This window comes from Etheostoma spectabile, chromosome 21 (assembly GCF_008692095.1).
Source record: "Etheostoma spectabile isolate EspeVRDwgs_2016 chromosome 21, UIUC_Espe_1.0, whole genome shotgun sequence".
NCBI lineage: Eukaryota > Metazoa > Chordata > Actinopteri > Perciformes > Percidae > Etheostoma > Etheostoma spectabile.
This window is the reverse complement of record NC_045753.1, coordinates 17,910,757-17,927,893: the sequence shown is the minus strand read 5'-3', so window position 1 is coordinate 17,927,893 and position 17,137 is coordinate 17,910,757. Positions and strand designations below refer to the sequence as shown.

The 17,137-nt window shown below is 38.3% G+C and overlaps 2 protein-coding genes across 5 annotated transcripts; both read right to left on the bottom strand.

Annotated features, from left to right (window-relative positions):
• Window positions 1-3,795: 3,795 nt before the first annotated feature.
• On the bottom strand, window positions 3,796-9,725 carry LOC116671673 (7-methylguanosine phosphate-specific 5'-nucleotidase). 3 transcript variants are annotated; one of them, XM_032503072.1, is made up of 10 exons: window positions 9,492-9,725; window positions 9,182-9,256; window positions 8,750-8,848; window positions 8,125-8,194; window positions 7,982-8,028; window positions 7,200-7,285; window positions 6,340-6,429; window positions 5,190-5,352; window positions 4,534-4,734; window positions 3,796-4,443 (listed from the first exon to the last, which is right to left on the bottom strand). In XM_032503072.1, the coding sequence occupies exons 1-10, from the start codon at window positions 9,492-9,494 to the stop codon at window positions 4,396-4,398; spliced, it is 882 nt and encodes a 293-aa protein (XP_032358963.1). In that variant the 5' UTR covers window positions 9,495-9,725; the 3' UTR covers window positions 3,796-4,395. The 3 variants fall into 3 exon arrangements, with proteins under 3 accessions (XP_032358963.1, XP_032358962.1, XP_032358961.1); XM_032503071.1 differs by having other exon boundaries at window positions 3,796-4,447; window positions 9,492-9,722; XM_032503070.1 differs by lacking the exon at window positions 9,492-9,725 and having other exon boundaries at window positions 3,796-4,447; window positions 9,182-9,262.
• A 1,299-nt stretch (window positions 9,726-11,024) lies between these two features.
• On the bottom strand, window positions 11,025-16,061 carry klhl11 (kelch-like family member 11). Of its 2 annotated transcripts, XM_032503068.1 has the most exons (3): window positions 15,268-16,061; window positions 11,643-13,269; window positions 11,025-11,610 (listed from the first exon to the last, which is right to left on the bottom strand). In XM_032503068.1, exons 1-2 carry the CDS (start codon window positions 15,795-15,797, stop codon window positions 11,685-11,687), a joined length of 2,115 nt encoding a protein of 704 aa, XP_032358959.1. In that variant the 5' UTR covers window positions 15,798-16,061; the 3' UTR covers window positions 11,025-11,610; window positions 11,643-11,684. The 2 variants fall into 2 exon arrangements, with proteins under 2 accessions (XP_032358959.1, XP_032358958.1); XM_032503067.1 differs by having other exon boundaries at window positions 11,025-13,269.
• Between the last annotated feature and the right edge of the window lie 1,076 nt (window positions 16,062-17,137).

The following is a 17,137-nucleotide window of genomic DNA, read 5'->3' as shown; positions in this document are numbered from 1 at the left end:
CATAGTAGAGTATGTTTAAAAAAGTCATTAAAAATACATTGTATAGTACGTCGAAATAGTTTTAAAATAATCACTGTGTGTATGTGAAAAAAGTCCTGGTATAGTATGTTGAAAAAAGTCATAGTATGGCATGTTAAAAAAAGTCATGAAAAAGTCACAGTATAATATGTCAAAAAAAGTCATTAAAAAGTCATAGTTTAGTATGTCGAAAAAGTTTATTAAAGTCACAGTATAGTACGTCAAAAAAAGTCATTTAAAAAAAAAATCAGTTTAGTATATTGAAAAAAGTTTGTAAAAGTCACAGTATAGTGTGTCAAAAAAAGTCATAGTATAGTATGACAAAAAAAGTTTTAAAAAAACCCCGTCATAGTATATATATAGTATGTTGAAAAAGGCATTGCATAGCATGTCATCAAAAGTCATAGTATAGTATGTCGAAAAAAGTCCTGGCATAGCTTGTCAAAAAAAGTCGTAAGTTATTTAATTGTTGATAAAAAGTAAAAAAAAAAAAAAATCAAGGTAAATTATGTCAAGAAATGTAAAAAAAAAAAAAAAAAAATCATGGCAAAAATGTCTAATAAAGTCATAAAAAAGTGATAGTACATTATGTTGATAAAAGTCGCAAAAAGGTCATATAGCATGTCTTGGTATAGTATGATTAAAAAACAGTCATAAAAAGTCAATGTATAGCATGACGAAAAAGTAAAAAAAAGTCAATGTATAGTATGTCAAAAAAGTAAAAAAAAGTCATAGTATAGTATATCAAAAGAAGCAATTGAATAGTCTGTCAAAACATTTGAAAAAAGTCATAGTATGTCAGAAAAAAAGTCACGGTGTAGTATGTTGAAAAAGTCAAAAAAAGTCATAGTATAGTATGTCCAAAAAGTCATAGTATTTGTATTTCAAAAAGTCATAGTATAGTACAGTATGTTGAAAAAGTCAAAAAAAGTCATAGTATAGTATGTCGAAAATGTTTGAAAAACCTTATAGTATAGTATGCCGAAAAAGTCATAGTATTTGTATTTCAAAAAGTCATAGTATAGTACAGTATGTTAAAAAAACGTAAAAAAAAGAAGTCATAATATAGTACGTTGAAAAAGTTGAAAAAAGCCCTAGTATAGTATGTTGAAAAAAGTCCTCGTTAGTATGAGGAAAACAAGTCATAGAATAGTATGTCGAAAAAAGTTGAAAAAAGTCATCAAAAAGTCTTAGTATAATATGTCAAAACTTGTCAAAAAAGACATATAGTACAGTATGTCAAAAAAAGTCGTTGTAGAAGTGTTACACAAAATTGTTAAAACAAATCCTGGTATAGCATGTGCGAAAAAGTCATAGCATAATATATTGAAAAAAAGTAACATATAGTATGTTGACAAAAGTCAAAAAAAGTCATAATATAGTATGTCAAAAAAATCATAGTAATAATATTGTGCATAGTTTGGTATGTTGAAAAAAGTCAAAAAAAAGTCATAGTATAGTATGTTGAAAAAACTTTCTATATATGTCAAAAAAAAGTTATAAAAAGTCTTAGTATAATAGGTCGAAAAAAATAAATGGAATGATAAAAAATAAAACGTGCATTAAAAGGTATCACAATTAGTTCTACCTTTGCTAGATAAGATAATATAATGTAATTATTCCAATCTAAGTGTACGGAAGATGACTGGGCCACATGTGAAAAATGTATTTGAGTTCTGAGTTTAAAATTAGAATTCTGAGAATTATGACTTTATTTTAAGAATTCTGAAAATAAAGTCAGAATTCTTAAAATAGAGTCATAATTCGGACTTTTTTTTTATTTTAAGAATTCTGAAAATAAAGTCTCATGACCGAAAGAACGAGATCCAGGGTACAAGCGGCCGAAATGGGTTTCCTCAGGAGGGTGGCTGGCGTCTCCCTTAGAGATAGGGTGAGAAGCTCAGTCATCCGAGAGGAGCTCGGAGTAGAGCCGCTGCTCCTTCGCGTTGAAAGGAGCCAGTTGAGGTGGTTCTGGCATCTGGTAAGGATGCCTCCTGGGCCCCTCATTAGGGAGGTGTTCCAGGCACGTCCAGCTGGGAGGAGGCCCCGGGGAAGACCCAGGACTAGGTGGAGAGATTATATCTCCAACCTGGCCTTGGAACGCCTCGGGATCCCCCAGTCGGAGCTGGTTGATGTGGCTCTGGAAAGGGAAGTTTAGGGTCCCCTACTGGAGCTGCTGCCCCCGCGACCCGACACCGGATAAGCGGATGAAGATGGATGGATGGATGGATGGATGAAAATAAAGTCTAAAAAATATTCTTTACTTTTCTAAAAAGCTCCTACTGAAGGCCAATGAGGACAAGGAAAGAGGTGAGACACAAGGAGTTCTCTCAGGGATAAACAGACTTTTTGTACATTTTTACATACATATTCATAGTTTAATATTTCCTATACCCATTGGTCTTTTTAAATGACAAGAAAGCATTGCAAAGTCTTTTTTGTGGAGTTCTGACTAACAATCATACAACGATTGTTAGTCTTTCTTTTTCTAAGTTTGTTAGAAAAAGAAAATTGTTTTGAATCTCCTAATTTTCTGCAATACAGTTACACTGTGGATACTGTAGGCGTCAAGATTTGACAAGGAACAATATACGGCATAATAAAGATATATCTGGTTATCCTGATTGGATTTTAAGACTTTTTTTTTTCCTCAAACTGACCAAAAGTGCAAAGCTGAACTACCTCTCCTACGTGATCATGACATCTTTTGTTTATTAAAAAGGATCACAAATATGCCACATATTGACAGTAAAACAAGATGACCATTTCTAAAAGAAAAATGTGCAACTCTGCATCCTGTAGCCAAAATTTCCAATTTCTATGAGCAGCTTTTAAAAAGGGCAAAAACTATTTGTGAAAAAGGGCATTGGAAATCAATGTCAAATATCAGAAAATCTCAACATGTACACCTGGATATGTGCTAGGACTAAATAAATGCATTGGTTTTGGTTTATATTGGTGGGAAACTCTTGGGGTATTTATAAAAAATATATGAATATAAATATCATTAGTATTGATGCAACTCTAATAAAAAAGAATTTAAAAGCTACACTATGATTCACTGTTCCTCACCTATCAAACTGATGACCACCTTACGGTCACAAGACTGCTTCTCAAGAAATTATTAGTAGATCACAGAGATAAAATGTTGATTAATGGGATAGTTCACATTTTTTAGAATCCTTTATGACTTACATGAAATTTCTGTTGGAGACAAAAGTTATTACATACTCAGGGAATTCAAGGGACAATCCCTTTTCATTTGTTGCTTTTTACCAGGACTTAAAAATGTAAACTATACCTTCAGCCGAGATGAGCACACTTGCCAGTTAGCCCATATTCATCTTTACACTGACACTTAACTAAGTAGAGTGTAACTAGGTCAATATTAAGTCCTAATTTCTAGCAGCCACTGTGTTTCAGTTTCAAGACAAAACACTCATTAGCTATACTGCTATGCTGTAGCATTGTGTTTGGTGCTGGCATTAACATGTTTATCTTCACTGTCACAGGTAAAGAAAATGGCTCTTAATAACTACAGTAGCTTTAAGACCGATACATCACTGTCAAGTTAGTTTCACCGTTAATAATACTACATTATATTGTAATATACAGTACAGACCAGAACAGCATCAATATGTAGTATAACACTTGGCTGATGAAGAGACATTTACAAAAAGTGTTTTACATCTTTGCTAATACGCAAGCTTAATGTTAAAGATATTTACAAGCATCCTCGCACTGTAAACCAACAAAGTAAAAATTAGAATGTGCTTCTGTGCTAAAAAGAGGACAGAAATTTAGAAATATACCCTGTCATTTTTTATATGGATATGTTTAAAAGGTTGCTGAATTGTTTTCAGAGGGAGGGCTGCTGGTACTGCAATGTCTGTTCTTCTACGCATTTGAAAAAAGACCATATAAATTATCCCTGCAATAAGTTCTGTTTTGGTGGTACGTTGCCGTTTGGCGGTAAAGTTTTCATCAAGACATTGTGAGGATTCCCTCAAACAAATTAAACAGCAAGAAGAAAAGAGTTGTACCCGGCCCCCTAATAGTCTGTGAAGTTGCAATACTGGCACAAATCACAGATTCTTATAAACTAAGTTGCAAATGTATGACCTAATTTAGATCTTTTAAACATCTGGACTTTGGTAGGATGGCTTTGATATACAGTAAAAACACAGAGTGTAATAATAAAAAGTTTTAAGTTGGGATTTGAGGTAAGTGATGATGTGCAATTGTCCATGGTGAATGGAGTGAACAAGTCCATCTGTGTTTGTTGTCATGATGTCCCTCCGTGTGCCCCTTACTTCCTGTCTCTTGATGAGGTTATATATCTGAGGATGGCGTTGGGAATGTCCATCGTCTCGTCCTTCACCAGTACGATGTCAAAGGAGTTGACGTACGACTCTTTTCTCTCGTCTACCTGAGATACAGAATGCAGACACTGAGAACCTAAATTCTAAACCTTGATGTGTTGATATGAGGAATAAGACTATACATGAGTCTGACCTGGTCGTTGAGGTAGCCGATGGTGAGGATGTTCTGTTGCTCTGACACGCCGTCAGCCATGGTCAGGTCTCCTAAAGAGTCTCCCAGCAGCAGCACGTTGGGTCGACCGTGCAGCTCCCTGAGGCCAGCTGCATGTGACAGAGCACCTTCCCTTTTGTTGAAGGTGTGGATCAGCTGGCCTTTAAAGGCTCGCAGGACCCCCTTATTAACAACACAATGTTCAGTAAAGGTTACTGTAACTCTCAAACAAAGACTGAAGCTGGTGGAGTAAACTCATGTAGGTAAAAATACTTTTACTATTAGCAGCCAAGAGGAATTGGAATGTGCTAAATAGAACAGAGATCAAAAAGAGACGATAATATGTAATGTCATGAAGGAAAATCCACCACTCCACCAGTATTACTACTTGCTTTTATTAGCTCCAAATTAGCTTCATCTAATTAATGTATTGTGTTACCATTTCCCATGCCTTGAAATCAATAAACCGATAGGAAAAATGCTTTGGTATCATTGGTATGTTTAATGTTATGTTTTTTCTTTTTTTAAATAAAAAGGAACAGTGGGGGATCTTCTCAACTATTTAAACATTCTACAAGGCATTTCATACAATAATTCATATGACACAAAATCCTAAAGCTAGGTCTGGTCAAACTCACAGTCTCGTCAAAGTCCATGTAGTTGGAGATGATGTGGACATTGGGAAGGAAGACGTGGTTCTGTCGAATCACCTCCTCCAAGACGTCTCCAACACCAGCCGAGAAGATCAACAGAGGGACCTGCTGCTCCGTCAGACGGTCAAAGAACACTTTGTAGCCGTCCCTTAAGAAATCGCACACGCCACCCATTAGACACAAGAACCAACAAATAATTAAGAAAACATTTGAATTACTGCATGAGAGAAATTTGAATTATCCTGAGCAAGTGTTCCAGAACATGTTGTCAAATAGTAAAACAAGAAGTTAAATTTGTGTAAACTATGTTCAACGTGTATTGTTTTCACTAATGCACAACTTCTTGTTTATCATTTATAACCAATACAAATATCATGTTGTAATGTTTCCAGTTCAGAGTTGTTTTTGTGCATGACAATGGAATAAACTTGACGTGTTTTCTGTAGAACCGGTCACTGGCAGAAAAACTGTATTCAGATCCCTTACTTAAGTAAAAATACTAATTCCATACTGTAATAATACTCCACTACACACATAAATCCTGCATTCAAAACTTTACTTAAGTATAGGTATGTACGTATTATCAGCAAAATATATAAAAGTAAAAGTATTAGTTATGCATAAAAATGTTCCCTGTCAGTGTTTTCCACGTGTGATGTTATTGGATTGATATCACTGTTGCATTAAAGTGTATGTTGCCGTTTACTGCTCTAGATTTTTAAGGTTGTGCTAATTTTGACTCCTTCATATAATTCAATCTACAGCAATGCATCATATTCTATAAGATCCTCATATTTTTGTAGCGTCTCTGTCCTCTGTCCTGAACTTTCTCAATCAATAAAGGAACACTTAATCATTATGTTAATTAGAAAAATTCCAAGTCACCATATTTGGAGATACATGTTTTTTGCCAGACAGGAAGGTTATGACATTTTGTAATCTAAAAAATAAACTAAAGCTGTTGTACACTACAAATGTAGTGGAGAAGAAAGTACAATATTTGGATCTGAGACATAGATGAAGCACTCAAGTAAAGTTCAAGTCCATTAAATTTATACTTAAGTACAGTATTTGAGTGAATGTACTTGGTTACTTTCCACCACTGGAACCAGTGAGATTTGAGCATAGTGCATACCTGAGCATAGCGCTGGATTCCCTGACAGCCTGGGCCAGCATGTCCTTCCTGATCCTCTGCTGAATCAGCAGCTCGTGTACTTTAGTCCACCTGCAGAGTCCAACACAACACAAATGTAACATTTCAATCAGGCTCGGGGTTGGTTCGCTTTTCTTTAGTCAGTTCAGGAATTGGAACTTTAAAATACTGACAGTAAGTAAGTAAGTAAGTAAAATTTAATTGTATTGCACTTTTCTCAGATGAAGATCACAACGTGCTTCAAAACAAAAGGAAGCATTAACAACTCTCGTAAATACAATACATCACAAACGTTTGACAGTTAAAATGTTATCAGATCTGAATTCAACTGTTCCACTGAGAAAAGTCACAGTGCATGGTAGGGCTGCACAATATGAGTTAAATATGCAATAAGGTTGTTGAATATCACAATAACGATATTTCTTGTGATAAATAAACAGATATTAGAGTGTACTCAGTTCTGCTGCTTTCAGTATTCTGCTAAAATGCAAAAAATTGCTTGTTGAATTTAAAACAAACAAAAGGGAATATTTTCCAACATTCTTTTATTGAACAAATGTAACACTATATTGAATATAAAAGGCACCAGTAAAAAAGAATGACCGTATCTTTTAAAACTGTTTCTAATGATATTTTCTTTCAACTTCCACAAAAAATCTCTGAGTGTCTATCGCAACATGTCACAGCCTTTTGTGATGTGTATATTTTGCCAGATATTGCGATAACGATAAAAAACTATATATTGTGCAGCCCTAGTGCATGGTTTGTCATTGTAAAATTAGACTTTAATTCAATTGAAATAGATGGGTTCTATTAATTAGATTGGTTTCTTTGTTTCTTACCACTCCACCATGAGAGGCAGCTTTTCTTCTGTAGTCCTGCTAGCATCAATCTCTATGGGATAGTAGGTGTTCAACAGCTCCCTCATCTGCAGTGGACCAACAAAACACACTGAACATTTACAGACCTCCTGCAAAGTCTCTATCAGCATGGACGTGCAGAAAATTGCAGACCAGCGAGCATTTGTTTATCTAGCAGTTCATGGTCTAAAAAAAGAAAATTGGGATTCGTAAATATCATTTCACATAAGCACAAATAGCTGCAGTTACTGCAGTGGGAACAATTATACAAGTCTAAAATGGGCCTTTTATCTTTCAAATTGTACTTTTTAAAGTGCCCATATTATGCTATTTTTCAGGTTCATAATTGTATTTAGAGGTTGTACCAGAATAGGTTTACATGGTTTCATTTTCAAAAAACACCATCTTTTTGTTGTACTGCACATTGCTGCAGCTCCTCTTTTAACCCTGTGTGTTCAGGTCTCTGTTTTAGCTACAGAGTGAGACATCTCACTTCTGTACCGTCTTTGTTGGGAGTTGCACATGCGCAGCAGCTAAGTAATGATAACATCAGCTAGCTAGCTATTTCTGAAACTTCGTTCAGTACAAAGCAGGATTAGCCGAGAGACTTCTTCTAAACCAGTGCAGACTTCTTCTAAACCAGGGCGCACTTCTAACGTTTTTCAAGTTTGTATGCGTGTGGATGCACCAGAAACATAAAATAACTTTTCCAGATAAAGTGATTTTTTTTCATTATACCCTAACCCTAATGAAATAGTATTTACCTTTTTAGTGCAATCTTCATCGATCAACAATTGGCTATCCAGGATGTCTGGTTAAATGAGGGGAAACAAGTTTGTAAAAAAAAAGTAAAAAATATTTGGCCAAGATGCAGAAAATATTTTCAAAGAGTTATTTGAGTGCTTACTGTGCGTGGTGGGAACTCTCTTTCCATTGTGGGCAAATCTGGTCAGCGTCATATCAAAGTCTGGGATTACCTGAGGAAATATAACTATTTTGATTAGAAAAATAGTACTCTTTCACTCTAACACACATGTATGATGCAATCACACATACAGTTCAAATGTATTTAGTTGAACATGGGGAACAAGGTTTACTTTTGCATTTTGTATTCATTCATAAAGGTTCTGAACTCTGTTATGACTAGACCAATGTTTATGAACGAAATTCAATAATGTGTCTTTCTGTGGGGTCTAAGATTTTGTTGATAGTGCAGGAGTCAATTTCCTAACTTCCGTCCCTATAAATGAATTCTAATGGAATGCACTTTTTTGGACTCTATACCATAGAGTCTCATACGATCAATAAAGGTTATCTTATCTTACTTAGGTAAACATAAGCATTGGTTCAGACAGCGGATAACCCTTGATGCATTTTATTAAAGTAAACCCTCCAAGCATACGTAACTGTTGGCTATATGCGTCACCCTCTACCTCTTATGTTTTGCTCTTATATTTAGTCATTTCCTGTATTTGACGGAATTCTGATCTGAAAGTATTCTTACTGCTGATGAAATTCTGCACTTTACTCACCTGCAGGCTGCCTGCACCTGCTCGCTGCATGGCGTGGATTGTTTCCTCCACCCTGCTGCGCTCCCTCATCAGCACCGAGCACTTGGCCAGCTCTGGGATCTGAAGAAGAGAAGAGTTCAGTCTCACAGTGCATGTTTATCCAGAGAGCAGAACAGTAGGAGAGTGATGGGAGGCAAAAGCAGACTTCTGAAATATTTTACATGCTTGCACTAATGTTAATATTGAGTTCATGTAAGTTTTCAGACATGTGAAGAAGCATCCAAAGATGATGTCTTTAGTCAAACATCATCTTTTTTTGTTGACTGTGTGCACGTAAATACAAGTATTTATGCTCAGTGCTCCCAAACACAGATACTTTCAAGCCATAATTACAGCTAAGTAAAGTTTTTGAAATAAAACTCCATTTGTCTTTATTCAGGAGAGCTTCCTCACCTCAGCCTTGGTCAGCTGTTGCCACATTGCCAAGACGGACCGCACCGGTGTATAGATCAAGGGAATAGGATATATCTGCATGTAAAGCCAGGGAGAAAACTCATTTTAGTATTGCTTTATTTTACAGGTCTGCACTTTCCTAAGATTTTTCCTTGGGTACTCACTTCAACATAACTCATTTAATTTATTTATTTAAAGTGCTCATACCTGAACATATTTTAACTTTAATAGCCTGTTTGACTAACGTTACGGTGTGATTAGCTAGCTAGCTAGTTAACAAGTACGGTAACAGCTGGAAGTTACAACTTACCATTTTCAAACGAAGAACGGACGCGTCCGCGAAGTGTTCACTGTTATTCGGAACAACCGTTAAAAGTGCATTATGTTAAACAACAAGCTGTGTGTATCTACAAAGATATATCATAGCGTTAGAACTGAAATCATGAAGGTTTACAGTCCACTGGCAGCTTGAAAGATTTGTTTACGTTCTGTTTGTCGGACGCGCGCGCAGCATTCCACCGCTTCAACGTAATAAACACAAAGGTTCCGACGCACTTTCGTTCCTATTTAACAGAGGGCATTTTCGCACATACCTACATCACATTAATATTCTTCTTGGGGTTTTATGGATGTGTCCATATTAAAACATCTGTTCTGTCTAAATTACTGTGCTTCAAGCTGGTTAATGATGAACCGGAATCCACATTGATATTAAGGATTGACCTCACTGATAAATATTGTAGTTATTTTTGTGCCGAATCCTCAGAGAAGGACATCCATAGTTGGTCTGTATGGGGACATCGTTAACATTATAGCCGCAATGAGGAATATTTTCCTGACTACTTGTGTTGATGGTCAGTTTTCCCAAAGTTCTGTAAAATTATGATTTCCTAAGGTGTATTGTAATATTACTTGTTTTAAAATATTTATTTTTTCTCATGAAAGGTATTTGTACCTATAGACCAATGACATCACCATAACTTGTCATAACAAAGTTGAAGACAGATAGATTCAGAGTTGACAACAAACTGATTTCTTTATTTCAAATGTCTAGGTATACACTTTCTTGCTCTTGCACATATATATGGACTGGCACCATATGTAACACAGTCATACTTGAATCCAAATCAACTCTCCAATGATAAAACAGGGACCAAAGTCTAAAATCTGCCTATGTCTGCTCTGTTCCTGTGGGTTTGTGCAAGTTACATGAGAAAGGGGGCTTAAGACAAGTTGTTGAAAAATTCAAAACCTCGACATACAACTGATCAAATTATTTCCATTCATGTGCAGTATGTTAGTAGGAGAATGTTATTGATAGCATTTATAAAGAGCTTGGCTGGGGATACCACAGGCACTAGCAATTTCAACAGACATAATGAGCTCAGCAACTGGTCCACACAACAGTGTTTAGAGTCAGAGGACTGTAGTAGTGTAGTAGCAATACCGCAAAAATTTACAGTTAACATTCAAGGTCATTTAGTGCAAGAAACAGTTAATTCAACTGTTGTAATAAGGGGTAGGTGGCCCTTTATGGCACATTGGGAACATGGTGCGAACTATGCACAAAAACATGTCAATCTCCTGATTTAATGTGTTTTACACATTTCATAGTGCAGCGAAACAAAGTAAGAGGTAGAGCAAATTCTGCCAGAAGCATAAAGGCTGAACAAACCAATCCACTTATACAGTACCAACTAACAAAGTAACTCCCTAAAGCCACGGTCTTTAAGCACTGGAGTCGTTAGTCCTTGGTAATAAATAAATCATAAACGTTCATACACATCCATTGGAATGGCAAAGTAATGCAGATATTTTAGTCCAACATGACCGTGACTATATATAATGAGGGGGAACCGCTTAATAACTGAACACTATGTTCCCCAATATGTGCTTGGCTCAACACTTAAGTCTTGCTAAAAAAATTCTTATACATGATTGGCTGTTTTTACATTGGGAATATGAAAGTTCAACATTTAGATATTTCAACCCCCGCAGTGCAAAAAAGCATGACAGACAATGGAGGTAGAAAAGAAATTAGATGCAACTAGGGAGGAGTGAAACATTAAAGCTCAGCTCAGGTTGTTGCAGGAATTTATCATTTTTTCCTAACTTACATCACAATAAACAATTTACTTTGCGACATTTACATTTCAACACTGAACTTGACCAAATTTCACGGAAAAGTGTGACTGTCTCACTTTTGTTCTAACTTCTACCACATCATATGCTGACATCATTGGGTGTTAACACAGACCACATTAAAAAAGCTAAGCTAAGTGGTTGAGCAATGAAATCAACAATCAGGCAATGTCCCAGAAATCAGTTTCATTTACTAGCAGAATAAACGTAATCAATTCACTAGTAGCATGTATGGCTAATTCTAAACCAGTCCCAGATAGCCCATGCAGACATTGCACCTAAATAAAGGCAAAAAATAAGATCAAAGTTTTGTGGTAACAAGGCGTTGATCAGCAGATTAAGTGCTAACTAGACAAAGCTTTCAGCATTCGATTTGAGACTGCAGCTGTCTGCGCAAAGTGAGCGTGCGGCGATGGAGCTGCTGCATCTGTTGCATGCGGTCTCGCTGCCGAGCCAGGTTCTGGGGCATGGGGTAGTGCTGGCAGCCGTGAAGATAATGGTATGGGATGCGAACGTGGCAGGCTGCGGCTCTGCAACGTGGCTGAGGTAAGGGTGGCAGCAGCATCCAGCGCTTCCTCTCAGCACAGTAACTGTAGGCCTCCTTGCGGTACTGCTTGTCCATGTTGTTGCAGTTCCTCCACCCGCCAATGATGAATATGTTTTCACCAAGGTAGCAAATAGCGGTACCTTCCATGGTAAGGACCTCTGGAGGGAGACTGTCGAGGATGTCATCAGAGATATTTCTGCTTATTTTCTGCTGAGCGGCCTCAGCTGTTACCTTGTAGCTCTTTGCACAACAAGAAGCTGTGTGGTAAAAGTTGGTGGACGCAACAGCCATTTGAAAACTACAGTAATTATCAATAAGCGGTAAGGAGTCCACTTCCTGCCACTTGTGACTCTCTGTGTCATAGCAGGTGGTCACAGAGCTCAGTCCATCCTCATTGTCCATGTCTACAGGAGTCCTGGCCATCACATATATGTAGCGGTCCTCTACGCTTACCGTTTTTACATCTCGTAGTATCTTCGGTGCTGGCTCGAGATTGTGCCACTCATCCTGCTCAGGCTCATAGACCGTAACATCCTTAAAGCCTGGACTGAAGTTGCCATGACCACCGATGCTGTAGAGTAAGTCTTTGACACATGTGAGGCCGAAGGAGTGCTTCCGGGTGGTCAGGCTGCTGACCTGCTCCCAGGTGTTGAGGCTGGGGTTGAAGCGCTCCACCGTCTTGGCGAAGCTTGGCTCCATAGAGCCTGCCACATAAACATGGCTGTCACTGACTGCGATGGCATGTCCGTCAAGGTGGTTGTGAATGTGTGGAAGGTTTACCCAACGGTCCTCAGCAACAAAGTAGCCCACACACTCACTCAAGTAGTCTCCACCTTCTGAAACACCACCCACTACCATGATTACATCCATGTTCTGACCAAGACGGGGCTGCATCGCTGCCATGTAAGATGCATAGAGCTCTAAATCAGCTGACTTGAGGTTCTCGAAGTGTACAGCGTGGACCTCAAGGGCGTCAGAGACCAGCTGCTGACAAGCTGCATTGTTTGCCACAAAGGGTTCTTTTCTCACCACCTGTGTCAGGTAGGTAGGAGAAATCTGAGGCAGCCTTAAAAGTCTGAACAGCTCATCAAAATACTTCTCTCTCTCCTCTGCGTTTTGGTGCACCCATTTTACTATGGCCTCAAACAACTCCTGTTCAGAATCCACAGTGATTCCTGAGTCTGACAGCCAGTCTCTTACCAGGTGAAATGGCAGCGTGAAGAATTCCTCGTTGCGGATTATTTTGTGGAAGTTTCTTCTAATTGTCTTGGCGGCTCCCTGGGCCAGCTGGTCCAAGGTGTACATGTGGGCGAGGCTGTGCACTGCTACACAGTTGGATAAGTTCACCTTCTTCATCAGAAACTCTCCGCAGAAGTTCTTCAGCTGCGCCAACAGGAACCTGTGTGAACATGTTATAATTATCAGTCCAGTAATGTATAAAAACTTGGGAGTAGACAGGATTAACCAAGCATTAGTCAATGGAATAAAACCCTTGTACACTAGGTTACCCACAGTACAATGAAACTTTTAGTAATGCCCTAGCCATGTAAAGTAAACACTCATGTTCTGTAATAAACTGTTTAGAAGAAGACAGTTTATCCAAGAGAAAGCAAGACAATGTCTGCTAGCAAATCTTTTACGTACTGTGGTGGTTTACCTTTTCATTTTTGCACTGACAAGACATCTTGCCTTGCTGTTTCTTGCAGAACTATGCTTCTTTAACCTTAATTGCAGGTCTTTATCTGCTGCTTTAAAATCTCATTAAAAGTGCGGTATTATCAAATCATCTCAATGATGCAATCAAATTTTGTAATCCATTGCACACAACGTGGATCAACAGACAGTTTATAACAAGCCTTTTTCACATCAGATATTATCACTCGTCATAGAAGGAAAAGCCCTGATAACAAGGAGTTATCAATCAAGCACACCCTAATCAGTCTTGAAAATAGGTCTAAGTAGGCAAAAGGGAAAACACCTGTGTGAGCATACCATGGATGTGTAAGGTCTACCCAGTAAAACATAATGGGTAACCTGCAAATATAAAAATAGTTCATTTCACCCCTAAGTCACATTGGTAAAGACTTGGGACATCATGTAATGAAGGCCTTTGGCTGATAATTAAACCTTACAAATGCACTTTGCTAACTTATTTACTTACATAAATTGCTAAACCATGGGCTGCCAAGTTCCAAGTGTCTGCCAAGTGTGTGGAATCTAAACATGTCACAGGCCTGTATGGCGAAGCAAGATTTGGCGAAAACAGGGTTTTCTGTATTACGACTTCGGATCACTTATTACCGGGTTAAATCCGCGTGGTAATTTATGACGAACACCTAACCTGGTCGGGAGCAGACTATGTTGGAGATTGGAGATTAGCCCGTATGAAACCACCGCCAACTGGCCAATCAATACTCGATATTGATAACGGCGTCACCATTCTTAGAAGATCAGCTGGAGCTCGGTGCACAGAGAGAAAGAGAGAAAGAGAAAGAGAAAGAGAAGAGAAGAGAGAAAAGAAGAGAAGAGAAAGAGAAAGAGAGAGAGAGAGAGAGAGAGAGAGAGAGAGAAAGAGGTGCGTTCGTAAAAAAACATTTAGACCTACAACCCCGTTAACATTCCCCGATGGGTATCTTTATGATATATATTTTAAGCGGAGGGAATTAAAGGCAGTGTGTGTTTACGATGCTAAAATGATTATTTAAATAGAGTCTGGTAGGTTTTGTGACGGTGATTTCACCCTTAAATTAATAAATATAAAAACATATTCAAATGTTGGCTGAGTGAGTTTAGGCTTCATGATTACGTATAGGATAGTTGTCGGCTTCTTGAGCCGTGTGTTGCCAATGCGCACATCGGTTTGAATTATGTTTTTATAATTTCTAGTCGCTTTCCTGATCGCTTGCCAGGGTTGCAACTGAAAAAATAGACTAACGACAGTTTATGGAAAGCAGTGTAATTATGGTCAGATATAGTTTGTTCTTCCGATGTAAAATATGCAGCTCTGGTAGATGTTTGCGATTGGCCACGCTCTGCAAACACCGGCTCTTGTGTGTGAACGCACGCGTCGCTGGATTGGGAAACCCTGGGTTGATTGAACAAGTCGTTAACTACGTCGTGACCACAGACTGTATATTATTGATTAATATTAACGGTCTATGGTCGTGACACAGCTCATGCGGGACCGCCGTTGTTAGGGTTAGTGAAGCCGGGTAACTGAAAGAAATACAGAGCATATTGATCTTGATTCGTAGCACAGGCCTCAGATTATATGATGGAAACAATATGTGGCTCATTCACCTGTGGAAAGAAAAACCTGTTAGGCCTACTGCCCAACACTTCCGTGTATAAGTGAGATGTTAATGTTCTTACTCTGATGTATAGTTTAAAAAATTACCTGTCGGCAAGTTCCAACACTTCATGCACATTAGCAGTGGTTACCCCGATTTGTCCAGTGTACATGAACTGTAGGACACTTTCAACCGTGTCTGGGTCGGGTCCCGTTGACGAGCTCCATTCTTTGAGCTCCACTCGCCCTGACAGAGACTCTGAAAACTGTCCGCCCAGCAGCAGCGTGAAGTACTGCGACGCCGCGGATAACACCGAGCGATGGGCGGTTAAGGTCTGGACCCTCTCCTCGGACACCCCACTGGAGCTGAAGACCAGTGTCACGTCGCAGAACAGCCCCGACTTCCTCTGCTCGTTCTGCCGCCGGGAGAGCTCCGAGCAGTAGGCCGAACAGGTGAACTCCTCGGCCTCCTCTGGTTCCCCGTCACCTGTTAGCGCTGCGCGGTCCTCTGGCGCTTCTGCTGCCGCTGCCATACCGCAGCGAGATAGACTCAGAGGCAAATGAAAGCTCTGGACTATCTTCGGGAATAACTCATATGCATATAGAACACACGTAATTAGACATTCAAAAACGGACATGCATGCGCAGCGTTCACAGCCTTGGTCGGACAGCAGGACTGCTCACTTCCGTCTTTAAGAATTTTCCAAATGCACTCGATTTCAGCTGCAAAGTCAAGGGGAGTCTCTCGGATTGATGTCCACACAAGATATCCATATCCCGTCCGCTAAAGTAGAGAAGTCCGACATGTTATTGTTATTTTTAATGTTATGACGCATTAACACGTCTTTATTTTTGCGAAATGTAACTTTGTGTAAAGGATGCATCGTATTTGCGCATGCGTGTTGCGATTTACCTACATTAACTGCTGGGGATGTGATGTGTACTGGGTTGTTGCATCCTAGAATTTTACTAAAATTATCTTAACAGATACATCTGACTTACGCCCTACCCTAGTGAGTATAAAGCATACATTCAATTCATATTTAGTGTTATTAATTACTTATTGGTAAGTCACCTCTGGCAAACTCTCTTCACCTTTTTGCATAATTTTAATTTTGGTGTGGACTTTAGTCTGAGTTCACAATCGTTTAAAAGCTAAACTTTCAATAAACCTTGATTCCTGCCAGAGTAAGCCATATTTATAACATTACTTTATATTTTAGGGAGTTTAGTTTTAAGCCTCTACTGCATTTTTACTTTTGAATTAAAACAGTCCCTATGTGCATTTAATCTGGTGATGACTTAAATCATAGATCCAGTTGCTCATTAGCAATTATTTTCCAGCTGAAGAGCAAGATTGAACTAACCTAATCATTTCACAAAAGGGCATTTGAGAAAAAAATGGAATGGGGGTATAGGTAGTGTCCTTGCCTATAGTTCTTCGATGATCCATCCATGATGCTCGGCCCCTCGGGTAGAAAGAAGAGCTTTGAGACTTCACCAAAGAGGGACAGAACAACTTCCGGTTCAGTAGAGGACAGAAGAGTCTAGGCTATCAAATAAGGGTTATGATATGCAGCTATAGTTTCAAGCTTCAAACGTCTGTTCAAAGCTCACACTTCTTCACCAAGAACAGATTTAGACACTTCAGCCAAAATGAAAAGTTAAACAATACTTTCTTTATTATTATCACTATAATTATTATTATAATACTACTATATGACAGCATTTTACAAAAAAAGCATTTTTTTTCCCACAGTTAAATAAAAACAGCAAAACAAAGATGAAACAACAGGCCTTACAGTGGGTGGTTACAAAGCATTTTGAGTTGGTGTCAAGTCTTTAGTGAAAGTTGGACAATTATTTTAGAGAGCCGTGTTATTATCCGTATTATGATCAATTTCCCCAAGTAAAGCAAAGTACTTTCATGGTCCCTCACCAAAAAATGCTTTCAAAGATTTAAAGGGCTCATTCATGA